At 60.2% G+C, this 14,732-nt stretch overlaps 1 protein-coding gene across 1 annotated transcript; it reads right to left on the bottom strand.

Moving 5' to 3' along the window:
• Positions 1-1,163: 1,163 nt before the first annotated feature.
• Positions 1,164-12,761, bottom strand: PCED1A (PC-esterase domain containing 1A). The gene is made up of 8 exons (XM_065405512.1): positions 12,689-12,761; positions 11,904-11,983; positions 10,158-10,390; positions 8,995-9,145; positions 5,862-6,108; positions 5,560-5,643; positions 4,566-4,778; positions 1,164-1,390 (listed from the first exon to the last, which is right to left on the bottom strand). The coding sequence occupies exons 1-8, from the start codon at positions 12,759-12,761 to the stop codon at positions 1,164-1,166; spliced, it is 1,308 nt and encodes a 435-aa protein (XP_065261584.1).
• Positions 12,762-14,732: the final 1,971 nt, after the last annotated feature.

Genomic DNA, 14,732 nt, shown 5'->3' with positions numbered 1-14,732 from the left:
CAGCAGCTTGGCTGCGTGAGCTAAGGGAGTAATTCCCGCAGCAGGGTGCAGTAGTAGGCTGTTATCTAATAGGCCAGCCACTGGGGGAAGGACAAATGGACAACAGCCTCCAGTCAGTCAAAGCTTTATTATCAAGTCAACAAAACACACAAGAACACTTGCCGTGAACAGTATTTCCTGTTCAATAACCACTGTGCCCGCAGCAGGGCCCCTCCCACCCCCCCGGGCCTGCGGGCGGATGGCCAGGAAGGGACTCAAGTCACAGTTATTCTGGTGCAACCTGATCGGCTCAGTGCAGCTGAGCACAGGTCTGGGCCCGCTAGCCAGCGAGCCGGGCTGGGGCTAGAAGGTTTTAGTGCAGTGAGCCACCAAGGGCTCGGCCCCACAGCCTGCCAGTGTAAAGCAACCTCAGAGCAGCATGACCCCCCCCCGCCCCCAGGGAGGAGCATGGGGGGCTGTAGTGCAGACCCACCTCGTGAAATAACACCCCAGGGAGGGTGCTGAAAACAGAGTAACGATTAAGAAACATGAACTACGCCTAAGAACCCCGTGGAGAGCGGGCGAGGCCGCCGGCCAGCTCACAGCCATGGCAGTCCGGGGCCGGGAGCCTAGCAGGGGCAAACCACTCCCTGCCTGCCCCGTCTGGGCAGGTTTGTAACAGCAGCGGATGGGGTGGGGGATTTGGACTCAGAGGTGGGGAGAGACTCAGGCTGGACAGCTGGACCCCCTTGGCAGACGGCTGGCGTTCAGCGCCTCCCCCACATGGCTGCCAATCCCCACCAGCTCCAGGAACCGGGCAGGATGGGGCCCTCGGCGAGAGCCACCGCCCCCATGGGCCTGGCCTACGGAGTGCTTCCCGGGGCGGTGCCCAGCGCTGTCCCCAATAGCGGGGCCTTTGTTCTGAGCCATACGGCGCCGGCAGATCACAGCCCCTTCTCTCCAGGCCCCCGCAGCCCTCTACCCCCCCCCAAAAAACTACATGTAATAACTCAGCCGAGCGCCAGCCGCCTCTCTGCCAGGGTGCCCTGTGCCGGCCACGCACATGGAGACAGCCAAGCCCACCCTACCCGAGTCTCTTCAGAGCCGGAGCCAAGCCCTTTGCAGGGAGCTCGCCCACCCGCCCGCGGGGGGACACGCCCAGCTCTGCCAGGGGGCAGGGCCCCTCAGTAGCAACTGTAGTGGGGCCTGTTGTAGGGGTGCCCAGACCTCCACCTCACCGGCTGCCGCGTCATGAGGAAGCCGTGGGAGCGCCCGCCGCGGCCTCTCCTGGGCGGGCTGTGGGGGTGCGGAGGGAAGCTGGGTGCTGGGTTTCCCGAGAAGCCGGGGAAGGGCCCCGGGGCCGGCAGAGCGTGTGGCGCGCCCCAGAAAGCTTGAAAGCCGCTGCCAGGACCTAGGGCGAGAAGCAGGGTGAGGGGGAGAGGAGAGAGGGTCAAGTGCCTGGCGATTGGGCCCAGCCAGTCCCAGCCCCTCCAAGCAACATCCCACTGCAGCCCCAAGCAAACACTAATCCTTGATTCCGGCAGCAGGGAGCACAGGCAGGAAGATCGTCCATGGCTGCAGCTCTCCCAGGGCTTCACCGGCTGGAGCCTGGGCTGAAATGCAGCCAGCTCCTGGGTGCAGCACGGCGGACATTTAACGCCATGGAACGACGGCGCAGGCCGGCCAGGAAGGGCTGCAGAACCACACAGCTCGACGGGGCGGGGGGGTCAGAAGAGGTGGTTACTCTGTCGGAGTTGGGCCAGGAGCCCAGGACAATTCTTGAAACCAGGTGGGGGAGGCAATGTCCTTAATTGGACCAACTTCTGGTGGGGAGAGAGACGAGCGCTGGACCCACACAGACAGGTCTGGGCTGGGTGCTCAGAGGGGGGAAAACAGATTGGGGAGGGTCAGCAGTTAACATGTTTCAAGGGACCATTCAAGATGAAGTGGCCTGTTAACACCTCTCCAGTCATGGGGGGGGGGGGGGAGAGGAAGAAGAAGAGAAAATACCAGAGGGAAGAAAACAAAGAGGCGGGGGAGGGGGAGGCATTAGCGGGTTAACCCTCCCTCCCCTTCCCATGAATGGCAGGGTCTTAACAGGGCACTTCATCTCCAATGGTGCCTGGAAAGGTGTTAACTAGCTCTGCTAAACAACACCCCGTCCACACAGTGGATAACACCGGCTCAGGCTGCGGGGCTGGAAAATGGCTGTGTAGACATCTGGGCTTGGGCCACAACCCCGTCCCTGAGACCCTGCAAGTGGGCAGGGTCCCAGAGCCCAGCCTCCAGCCCGAGCTGGACCGTCTACACTGCAACTTTTAGCCCTGCAGCCTGAGCCCCACAAGCCACAGTCCGCTGACCCAGGCCAGCTGCAAACAGGCCTCGCTCTGTGTAGGTCGAAGGCTTTTCTCTCTCCCCCCCAGAAGCTGGTCCAATGACAGACATTACTGCCACCCTGCAGCTCCCATTCCTGTAAGTCGCCGAGACGTCCCTTTCACATCTCGGCCAGCCCCTGCTCTGCCCTGGGTAGGACGCTGAGGGGGGAAGAGCGCCCCCTACTGAATCCCCTGGGACACCCATCCCCCCATGCAGGGGGCACGGCTGGGACTGGAGGATCTATGGGTCAGCCCGTCTGGCTCAGCGATTCTGCCCACCCCGTCCCGAGCCGGGCTCCGACCCAGCAGCTCTGACATGATTATTCAGGAAAGGCCAAGCCCCGGCTCCAACGCTTTTCCCATCGAGCCGGGCTGAGGGGAGCCAGGGGACCCGCGCAGAAGGAGCGGGACACCGAGGTCTCAGCAGATGCTGCCCACCTGCCTGCTTCCTGGGCTGCCGATAGCAGAGACACTCCTCTCCTCGCTCAGTAAGATCCTGAGCCATGCAGCAGAGGGGGCGGGGGAGCGGAAGGGGGCCGGCAGGGACCAGGAGTCACAGGCGAGTGCGAGAAGCAGCACAGGGCAGGAAGGCGGCAGCAGACCCATGAAGACTAGGAGCGCGTTGGGCCGCGGGAGAGCAGTCGGGGCAGGGATACATGGTCACAGCCGTAAGGAACATGGGAACTGCCCCATCGGATCAGACCCACGGTCCAGCCCAGGCGGCCAGCTGCTTCACAGGCAGGTACAAGAAATCCCAGAAGGCCAACTATGAACCTGCCCCCCAGGGGCGTTTCCTCCCAGTTCTGGGTGAGTCAGGGCTGGCTTGGACCCCAAGCTGGAGGATTTAGACCCCCCTCTATAACCCTCTGGAGCGTAACTGCAGCGACTCTGTACGTACCAGGTCCAGTCACCTCTGGAATGCTACTAAGCTCTTGGCCTGAGTCACGTCATGTGGCAGAGAGTCCCACAGGTCCGTCACTTTCTAGTTTGTTGAGCAGCCTCCTGGTTGTAGGCTTTGGCCGCAGCAGGGCTGGAGGGAAGCCATGCCAGAGCCAGGAAGGCTGCAGCCGGCCAGACGAGGAAGGAGCAGGGCCCGGAGAGGCGACAGCAGTGGGAATGGAGAGGAAAGATCAGATTGTGCAGAGATCACAGAGGAGACAGGCAGAGCGGAGCAGCTACCTGCAGAGGAGGCAGCAGAGAGAGAGGTGTCCAGGCCAGACTGAACAGGAGTGGAGAGAGAGATTGAGGCAGGAAGGCGTGAGCGCCAGAGGCTCCCCCGGGGCCAGGCGCACCAAGGGGGGTGCAGCAGGAGCGTGGGACCCAGGACCTACCCTCCACACCGTAGCCGGGGCAGTTGTCAAAGCTGATGTATCCGGAGAGGGGCGTGCCAGGCCCCGCGTGGCTGGGGAAGAAGGGGGAGTCTTCCTGGAAAACAGGATCCTTGGAGGGGCAGCAGAAGTCAAAGGGAGGCCAGGGCGGAGGGGGCGGCGGGCAGGTGCTGGGCTGGGGCATGCAGGACAGGCGGCTGTTGTCCCACTCGGGCCCTGCAGAGGCAGAGACGTTACTGAGCGCGGCACCTGGGACGGTCACGGCAGCTGAGCCGGGCAGAAGGGTTGAGAGCCTTTGCCAAGGACAAGGACTCCAATCCAGGGGGGCTGCGCGGGAAGGGGCAGAAGGAGCCATTCGAGACCAGGGCCAAGTTCGGGTCAGCTCATTCCCCACAGGCTGGTAGCACCGGCAGCTCCAAGAGCAGGGCCCCGTGACGCCGCTCCCGGGGCTCCGAGCCTTCTCCAGCCCCCCTGCAGCTCTTGGGGGGCAGCAGCCTCCGGAGACTGCGTCCTCAGGACGTGCCAGATTTCAGAGGCACCAGCAACGCGTTGGCCACACACACCCCTCGCTGGCTCTTGGCAGCAGTGACCTACATGGTGCTAGCCGGCCAGACGAGGAAGGAGCAGGGCCCGGAGAGGCGACAGCAGTGGGAATGGAGAGGAAAGATCAGATTGTGCAGAGATCACAGAGGAGACAGGCAGAGCAGAGCAGCTACCTGCAGAGGAGGCAGCAGAGAGAGAGGTGTCCAGGCCAGACTGAACAGGAGTGGAGAGAGAGATTGAGGCAGGAAGGCGTGAGCGCCAGAGGCCCCCCCAAGTGAGAATCCCCCGGGACCAGGTGCACCAAGGGGGGTGCAGCAGGAGCGTGGGACCCAGGACCTACCCTCCACACCGTAGCCGGGGCAGTTGTCAAAGCTGATGTATCCGGAGAGGGGCGTGCCAGGCCCCGCGTGGCTGGGGAAGAAGGGGGAGTCTTCCTGGAAAACAGGATCCTTGGAGGGGCAGCAGAAGTCAAAGGGAGGCCAGGGCGGAGGGGGCGGCGGGCAGGTGCTGGGCTGGGGCATGCAGGACAGGCGGCTGTTGTCCCACTCGGGCCCTGCAGAGGCAGAGACGTTACTGAGCGCGGCGCCTGGGACGGTCACGGCAGCTGAGCCGGGCAGAAGGGTTGAGAGCCTTTGCCAAGGACAAGGACTCCAATCCAGGGGGGCTGCGCGGGAAGGGGCAGAAGGAGCCATTCGAGACCAGGGCCAAGTTCGGATCAGCTCATTCCCCACAGGCTGGTAGCACCGGCAGCTCCAAGAGCAGGGCCCCGTGACGCCGCTCCCGGGGCTCCGAGCCTTCTCCAGCCCCCCTGCAGCTCTTGGGGGGCAGCGGCCTCCGGAGACTGCGTCCTCAGGACGTGCCAGATTTCAGAGGCACCAGCAACACGTTGGCCACACGCACCCCTCGCTGGCTCTTGGCAGCAGTGACCTACACGGGCACCGTACCCAAAGCCCCACTGGCACGACCTGGGTGCAGTGGGTGGCATTAGGGAGCTAGGGGTGGGGGGGCTCAGGAGAAGAGCTGGGGGCTACCGCCCTGTCCCCACCCCCGCCCATAGGGGCCTCATCAGCATCAGGGCACAGCCACGGGCACACACTGACGAGTGTGGGGAAGGTGCCCACCCCCCACTCGGCAGCACGGCGCTCAGCCAGCTCCCCTGTCAGCAGCAGGAGAGAGGTGACCAAAGCCAGACACTGGCTGAGGAGGGGGCTGGGAGCTGGCATCAGGCTACCCCCTAAGCGGAAGGGGGTCCCTTCCCCAGCCGCCTCTCCCACGCAGTTGCCCAACCTGAGGAGGTGCCCACAGCCCCTGCCCACCACCACCAAGATCTTTACCCCAGGGGCCGGGTGGAGCAGCGTGGGGCACCGGGCAGGGGGCGGGCTGCGAGCCCCACTCCAGAGCATTTGCCTGAAAGCAACCTGAAGAAAGGGAAAAGCGGATCCATCAGCAGCGTGGCCATCTCCCACCCCCTCTTGCCGCAGCACGCCCACCCCCACTCCCACCCTCCCGTCCCGCCACCGCACGCCCACCCCCTCCCATTCCCAACAGCAGCAAGTGCTGCCCCCTGAGGGACGATCCACATCAGCATGCCCGTCACCATGGCATCTGGGCACTGTCAGCCCCCCCTCCCACTCACCGTCCTGGGGTCTCTTCTCCGGGATCTCGACGCCCCAGGCGTCGGCCACATGGGCCAGCAGCAGGTGGGTGACCCTGCGGTGGACGGCCCGGTTCCAGTGGACGCCGTCCCCACTGCGGTGGTGCACGTCGAAGCGGAAGTAGTAGTGCAGGTCCAGCACGTCGAAGTGGTGGCTGCTGGCCAGGACAGCCCCGTAGAAGTTGCCCTCGATCACTTTGTGGGGCAGCTTCTTGCCTTGGTGCTGCAGCTGGAGGCAGAGACAGGAGCCCTCAGGCCAGGCCAGCGGGGCTCCCACCGACGGGGAGGGCCACGCTCCAGGGACCTGGCCCCACGAGAACCCCTCACTCCTGGGGATGGTACAAGACAGCGGGATGGCCCGGCAGACACCGCCATTCCCGGGGGTGCAGGGCCCCTTTGCCAACAGCCACAGGCAGGGACAGGGAACACCAATGCCAGCTGGAGTGCTAGGGCCCAGCCCAGAGCTCCCACTCCCTTCCAGCCTGTCCAGCTGGGGGCTTTTCCTGCTTGGGCCTGTTTAGGTTTAACCCCTTGGGTGCAGGCAGAGGCTCGGGAATGCAGGGAGGAAGAAGAGAACGCTGTTTCCTGCGGCAGGGCCAAGTAGCCAGTGGCAAGGAGAATGGTAAACGTTAATGGTAGCTTAGAAAGCAACAGAGGATCCTGTGGCACCTTTAAGACTAACAGAAGTATTGGGAGCATAAGCTTTCGTGGGTAAGAACCTCACTTCTTCAGATGCAAGTCATGGTAGCTTAGGTACAAGTGATCATGACTTGATCACATTGATAAGGCGCAAACAGAATAAAGTCCAGGCCAGTAACGTATCTTTGGTGGTTGAATAGGGCCAATTTCAATGAAAACAAATAGGAGGCAAATCAGCTGAGAGGAAGAATTTAATCAGGAGAATGGGAATGATCACTGGGGGGGAACTGCTTAAGAATGAGATGCCCCAAAAGCCACAATCGAGGAAGAAGGATGTGCTGGTTAAAAAACTGACCTGGGTTTAGAGTGGAAGTGAAGACAGCTAGAAAACAAAATTAAAAAATAATATGTAACAAATGGAAGAAAAGGGAAATGGATAAAAATGAACATAAATCAAAAGATATCAATTTTCTACAATTCCTAAGCCAAGGGACACAATGAGAAATCTACGACCAGCAGGAGTTAAGAACAGTAAAAAGGAGTTTTTTTAAATATTAGGAACAAAAAGAATCTTAACAATGGTATTGGTCCGTTATTCGATGGAAATGGTATTCTGCAGAAAAGGCAAACATGTTCAATAAACATTTCTATTCTGTATCCGGGGGGTTGGAGCGGGGAGCAGAGGATATAAAGTGAGGTATTTTTAAATCAGCAGGTCTAGATAACTTGCATCCAAGAGTTTTAAAGCAGCTGACTGAGACACTTGCTGAACCGTTAATACTGATTTTTAGGAAGTCTTGGAACATTGGGGGAAGTTCCAGAAGAAAGCTCCTTTGTGCCAATATTTAAAAAGATTAACAGGATAGTTACATGCCTGTCAGTCTGACATCGATCCCAGGTAAGATAGTGGAGCAGCTGACATGGGACTTGATTAATAAAGAATTAAAAGAAGATAATGCAATTAATGCAACTCAACGTAGGATCTATTTTCCATTAACCTAACAAACTAACTTGATATCTTTGATGAGATACCAAGTTTCATTAATGAAAGTAATAGAGATGATGTAATATACTTAGAATTCTCCAGAATATTTGATTTGATACTGCACAAAATCTTGATTAAAAAATTAGAACAATATAAAATCACCACGGCGCACATTAAATGGATTAAAATTGGCTAACTGATAGATCTCAACATGTGATTGTAAATGGAGAATACTCATCCCTGTGGGATTGGTTCTTGGCCCTACTCTATTGAACACTTTTATCAATGAACTGACAGAAAACAAACTCTTCATCGAGAAAGTTTGCAGCTAGCACAACAATTGGGGGAGCAGGAAATAACGCTGAGGACAGGACACTGATCCAGAGCGATCCGGTTCACATAGTCAACGGGGCACAAGTAAAGAGTGTGTGTTTTAATATGGCTAAGTGTCAATGTGTACCTCTAGGAGCAAAGGACACAGGCCATACGTACAGGACAGGGGATTCTATCCAGTGCCTCTGGAAACCACTTGGGGGCGGTGGTGGCTAATCAGCGGAACAGGAGCTCCCAAAGAGCAAATGTGATCCTGGGCTGCATGAACAGAGGAATCTCGAGGCGATTTTCCCTCTGTATCTGGCTCTGGGGCAGGGCAGGCTCCAGGGTTTTGGCCGCCCCAAGCAGCCAAAAAACCCCCAAAACAAAACAAAAAAAACAAAAAAAAAAGCTGCGATCGCGATCTGCGGCGGCAATTTGGTGGGAGGTCCTTCGCTCCCAAGCGGAGTGAGGGACCGTCCGCCGAATTGCTGCCGAATACCTGGACGTGCCGCCCCAAGCACCTGCTTGAGAAGCTGGTGCCTGGAGCCGGCCCTGCTCTGGGGCGACCACTGCTGGGATCCCGGTGCCCAGGTCTGGTGCCCACCATTCAGGACAGATGTGGATAAATTGGAGAGGAGTCAGAGAAGAGCCAGGAGAATGGTTAAAAGGTTAGAAAACCTGGGGGAATTTCTCTGGCCTGTGCCAGACAAGATGATCGAACATCCCTTCTAGCCTTAAGCTCCAGGAGCCTCTGGCTCGGAGACTTCAGAGTAGGAAGCGGATCGTGAGAGCTGATGAGGCCTGTTTCCAGCCAGTCCCATCGTGTCAGAGCAAAGGCCCAGCCAGTACGAGGCAGAGCCAGGCTGAAGGGAACCCCTCACCCTCAGCCGCCGGAGGCAGCGGGGTAACTTGGGAGCTGTGACGAGGATTTCAGACAAGGCCTGTCCCAGGAGGGTGCCCTGTGGGGGGCTGTGTGACCAGAGGGGTGTGCCCGCGTGTGCTGGAGAGCGGTGCAGCAGCGGTACCGGCCCCCAGAGCAGAGACGAGGCACTAGGGTGGGGGAGCCGTGGGCTGGCCCTGCCCCTGGACTCAGCACCTTATCCCAGTCCCAGCCACACACCCCCCCCCCCCAGCCAGCAGCACCGGGGTCCGGGGCAAAGCTGCAGTTTGCTTTACCTCTGGGATGAGGAAGCCCCCGATGATTTTGTGGCCCACGGGCATCGTCATGTTCCACACCAGGAGGCAGGCATGGGGCAGCACCTTGTCCAGTCGGTTAAAGGCCTTCTCCAGATTCACCCGGTACTGCTTCATGGACTTAGCACCGTACCTGCAGGGGGGCAGAGCAGACAGAAGTCATGGCCCTCGGGACAGACACGGGGTAGGATCCTTCTGGCCCTCACGAAGAGCGGCACTGGGCAAGGGCAGGAGCCTGTCGGCCAGCCGCTCTACAGAAACGGCTCCCCACAGCAGCAACAGCTCATGCCCATTTCTACAGGCGAGGATGGCCAGGCAGGCGTTTCTGCACCGAGATGCCACCATCGGCCAGGGGCAGGGAGGGGAGGTTGCCCCACCATCCCCCAGCGTGGGACATGGAGTTTGCAGGGCGAGGGGGAAGCTAGAGGGGCACAGACAGCGAGCAGGCCCCCGAGACACCTCCTCCACACCCCCGAGTAGAGCACCGCGAGTGGCACCCTGAGGTGCTCAGACACCATGGGCCTGGGCCAACAGCCAGGGCAGATGCAGGACCAAGCGCCCTTCTCTTGGGCAGGCAGCAGGTCGGCAGCCCCGTCACTGGTGCTGGCCGAGCCAACGCCCTCCTGGGTCCTCACGGGGCCTGCACAGATCTCTCAGACTGGACTGGACTAAGTAACGCTGCTGGCTGCACACGCACAAGGGGGATGGAGCCCGGCTGGCCCCACGGCGTGAAAAGCAGGTACGTCTGTGTCCGTGCGGCAGGCTCCGTGCACTGACGGGACAGATGAGCTGAGTCAGGAGACGCTGGTTTTACTCTGCTGCTCTCCCCAGGCAGAACCGCACTGTAACCCCTGGAGGGCCACAGCACCCAGCCCCCCAAAGTTCCCTTTTCAGATCTGGTCACCTCCCACAACAACGGGGGTTTTAATGAGCCAGCTGTCGTACGCCTATGTGCCCAGCGCTGCCCTCGGCTGGACGGACTCGGAACTGCTGATCTGTGTGTCACAGGCCCTGTACTGCCAGCGGAGAGTCTCCTTTAGCTGCACTGGCCAGGCTCTGGCAGCTGGAGGGGCTAAGTTCTCTCCCTGAGAGTGACGCTGAAGAGGCCCGAGTTACCCTGCCAGGGCGGGGGGAGCAGCGGGTACCTGCTCACGTCCCATAAGCAGGAGTTGATGATGACGACATCAGGCTGGGGCCCGGCCTGGAAGTCAGCCAGGATGCTCTCCATGTAGTCGGAGTAGATGCGAGTGACGAAGTAGAAGCGCACCAGGTGGTGGTCCGTGCGGTACTGCCGCACCTCCCTGTAGTTGGTGCCGTTGGTCATCTCGCCCCGCATGCCGCCTTCCACCAGGCGGTCGTTCTCGAAGCTCAGCTCCCCCTGGCAGAGACAGGACGCAGAGAGCCCTCACTGGCGCAGCCCCCGAGCCCTCCTATTGCCCACAACGAGAGCCCTGCCCGGATACAAAACCTACAGCCGCGGCGAAAGCAGCAGCACATCGGGCCGCCACTTGCAGGAGCCAGCGCCCTGCGCGGGCAGCTCCTCTGGCGTGGCTGTACCGCCCCCAGCCCTGCCCACTGGGACAGGCACCAGCCCACCAGCAGCGGTCCCTGGTCGCACTAGTGTGTGCAAGTCCGGGTGTGCGAGCCGCTTGCGCGCACTAGTGCGGCCAGGGACAGCAGCTGGTGAGCCTGGTACCTGCCCCATGGGCAGGGCTGGAGACGGGGCTGGGGGTGGTACAGCCGCGCAGGGGGAGCTGCCCGTGCAGGGCGCTGGCTCCTGCGAGCGGCAGCCTGACATGCTGCTGCTTTCACTGCTGCGGTTCCCGGTAGAGCCCTGCCCTCTCGTGGCCGCTGTCTGGCTAGCGCCCTCAGAGGTCATCCTCTGTCCGTCCCAGCCCAGAGAGCTGCGCCCAGCTACCAAGCCACGGCCTGCAGCCTTCCCGTGAGCGAGGGAGTGACACGAGACCTCTTCTGGGCACAGAGGAGCTGACCTGCCCCAGGACAGGGCGAGCCAGGGCAAGGGCTGGGGTCAGATCCCAGAGCCCCAGCTCCTGCCCAGCGCTGTTCTAACCACAAGGCCTTGCCTCCCCCTGGACCCAAATTACAAGACTAGGGCCTGTAGGTGCGTGCCCCTCCGCCCCCTCCCCATATCCGAGCCTCACGAGTACCCAGGCCAGGCAGCTTCCCAGCCCCTTCTCGAGGCCCCACCCCACCACCACGGGACACCACCACTTTCACCCTCCCTCTGGGCGGCTGCAGTGTCTGAGCCCCAGCCGGGGGGAGCGCAGTGGGACGATGCTATTCCAAACACCAGCCAGCAGGGGGCACTCGCGTGGCAAGACATCCCCTAATCCTACATGTGGCACCACAGCCAGTGGGACAAGCCGGGTGTGCGTGTGCGCGCACCAGGCCCAGGACTATTCTGCTTATTTCGGTTACATTTGGGTTTCAAAGCCTCCCACCGGAAACAAGAAGCCATCCTCCCCCGCCAAGCAACACTGCTGGTAGACGACACAGCTGGCCCACACCCAACAAGCTGTAGCTGCTTCCTGTACTGCTGAGCCGGGCCTGGAGCCAGGACCGCGCACTCTGCATGCCTTTGGGAGGGCACCGGCTTGTCCGGCTACTGGCCACCAGGCAACCAGATTCGTTTTCTCCACCTCTCTTTATGCAGCACCAGTCGCCACCCAAACTGGTTCTGTCTCAGCTGTGCCCAGAGGGGGAGCACACACCAGAGCTGACTGCACCAGAAGCGACGGCTGTCGGGGGCGCAAGGCCCAGCAGGGGGCACCCAAGGGCCCGGAGGCCCAGGGAAATGGTGGCCGGGTGTGGTTTAGTTCCCCAGCCCTGTGGGACAGAGGTTGGCTGCTCCGGATTCGCAGGCACAGTACCTTGGCTTTCAGCTGGGACTGGCTGAGGAGAGCGTCCTTCTGCAAAAGCAACACCAGGTCCTTGTAAACCGATCGCTGGACTGAAAGGGAAAAACGGAGACAGAGATAGCCCAGGGATCACCCGTCTCCAGGGAAGCAACATCTTCGCCTCTTGGGCGCTAATGCAAGAACCAGCCCCGGGGCTCGTTCGGGGCGGGGTGGAAGAGGCCCTTGCTCAGAATCGGACGTGTCTGCGCTGGCCAGGAGTTCGTGGCGGGCTGCGGCCGGCGTGGGTGCAGATGTCAGGAATGAGACGACATGCCAGCTGCCGTGCTGGGGGTGGGCAGGGCAGTCGTGCTGCACAGACTCTGGGGGTGCCAGGGCAGGGCTGGGGAGCGGAGACATGGGTCCAGCTCACCCAGTGTAGGGAACACCCCAGCTTCAATTACGGAGTGGGGCCAGAACGACAGGGCAACCAGAGGGAAGTCAGAGAAATCCACTCGGCTCATTGCAGGGCTTAAACTCCCCTCCCCCCGCCCCAGGAGGCGAGTTCAGAGGCCTGGCTGCCCTTTGCCTGTACCCAGCCAGTCCTGCCAAGGAAGGGGGTTACCCCACACAGCCGCTCTGTCTGTGCAAGCCAGAGCAAGACCGTGGTTGCTGGCGAGGCAGAGAGCCCAGCTGGGGCTGCAGGGGGCTTGCAGCCCGGCATGCAGGAAAACCCCCTTTGGACTTGGAGCCAAAGACAGCTCGGCTCTACCATGGCCAAGAGGGGTCAAGGGAACCCGCCATCCCTTAGGCTGACTCACCGGAATCCCCCACGATCACCACAAACTTGTTGTGCAGCAGTTGCTGGACTTCCTGTGTGAAGAAAGTGACCATGGCTCCTGCAGGCGGCAGCTCCCCAGCAAGCAAAGCCCTGCTCAGTAGAGAAGAGAGAAGAGACTGAGGCCTGCATCCTCCTCCACCCACACTAGGAACGGCCTCCGCACCTGCCCCCAGCACAGGGAGGCCAAACACGGAGCTGTCAGCCAAGATCAGGTGCAGTGCCAACAGGAAGCACAAGAGCAGCTGTTGGGTTCGTGGTTTGTGTAACTATGACGTGTATTCAGGTCACGCTTCCCCTCTAAGTTGACTTGTGGAAAACGTCATTCAAAACAAGGTAAGAAACGGGCAAGAACAGGTGTGGAAACCGTAGGTTCCATCATGAACGTTGTAAAAAACTTTTACAGAGCAGAGGCTGAGCCTACACTGCTGGCGCAGACACCCCCAGGGCTCTCCCCGCAAACCAGCTCCTGACTGTGCTGCCCACGGGCCCCAGAACTTTGCCAGCACAGCTCCGGTGTTTCTCTCTCCCACCTCCCCCCGCATTCCTGGCAGACATCGCTGTGCCAGCGAAAGCACTGCCCTGCCGCCCAGGCCCAACCCGCCCAGGCCAGCCTCCCCCTCAGCAGGGCTTGCTTTGTTCCTGGGCGTGATTTTAAACATTAGAGCAGCCTGCCCTGTTTTTACGGGCGAGGGGTTACAGGATACCGACCCACCTGTGAACCCCCATCAACTGGGGGAAAGGGGGGTGGGATTCAGGCTAACACCCGCTGCAGAGGAAGACAGCCCTTGTTTCAGCAGCTCCTGCCCGTTCTGGTCCCCATAGACACCCCCCGCCCCCCCCAGTCTCCCTCTGTAGGCTCGAGTCCTGCTCTTTCCACGCCACTTGTGCTACGTTGGGTAGGGACACGCTCACCTACGGGTACCGTTACTGGTGTAACAGTACTGGGATGAAAGCTCCTTACACTAGTGTGGCTTGTTCCCCATCCCATCAGGGAATAACTACGCTGGTCAAAGCCCTTTTATCCTGGCAGGACGGCCTCAGGGCTAGGGGCTGGGCTGCTTTCACTGGGCCGGGGAGTTAGAGCCACTGGCGCACAGACAAGCGCCAAGGTACAGAAAACAGAACAGGGGCAAAAAAATGTGCACAGCTTTCCGGCCTCTCTCCATCACCAAGACACAAAGCACAGGGCACACCCCGGGGGTGAAATACTGGCCTACAACGGCCCCAGGGCAAAGCTCCCTTGGACTTCACTGGGGCCGGATCGCTCCCCTAGTTTTTTTCCATTGTAGGTTTAGTTTAGTAGAAGTTTGGGATGCTACCCTTGTACCTGCCTTCCCCACCACCACCATCACCGCCTTTCCCCCTCGGGGTAGACAGGGCCCGAACTGGGCACTTTTGACAGACCCATTTCAATGTCTGAGAGAGAAAAGCTAAGTCTGAGTGAGGAAACACAAGCGTTCGGGTTCCTGCAGCAATACTAACTAGACTGCATTGTAGCCCGAAGTGTGGGGTTAAGTTACTCTTGGCCCACCCCAAAGCGGGGGGGGGGGGGAGGGGGGAGGGGGGGACGGACCAGATGTCCCGATTTTATAGGGACAGTCCCAATATTTGGGGCTTTGTCTTATATAGGCATCTATTACCCCCCACCCCCGACCTGATTTTTCACACTTGCTGTCTGGTCACCCTAGGTGGGGGTCTATACTGCAGTGGTCTGGGTAGGGTCAGCCACCAGCTCAGCTACAGGAGAGGCCAGAGGGACACCACGCTGCCCTTTCTTAACCAGGCAAACGCCCACCCCCTCCCAGCAGGGCACAGAGAAGTGAGGCCCCATGACCAGCACTTGCATTACTTGTCACATTCCCCATCCCAGACAGTCCTTAGGCGCTTGTCAGCAGGTCATCGCTTATCCCTTCTAGTGGGTTATGCTGACAGGCCCTTGATTTCATGCATATTCATGTGTCTTGGCCCCTTTTTCTTATCTAAGCTTCCACACCCATATCTCTGGGGGGGTCACCATACTGTTA

This window comes from Emys orbicularis, chromosome 5 (assembly GCF_028017835.1).
Source record: "Emys orbicularis isolate rEmyOrb1 chromosome 5, rEmyOrb1.hap1, whole genome shotgun sequence".
NCBI lineage: Eukaryota > Metazoa > Chordata > Testudines > Emydidae > Emys > Emys orbicularis.
Note: the sequence above shows the minus strand (reverse complement) of the source record. Positions and strands in the feature narration are given on the sequence as shown.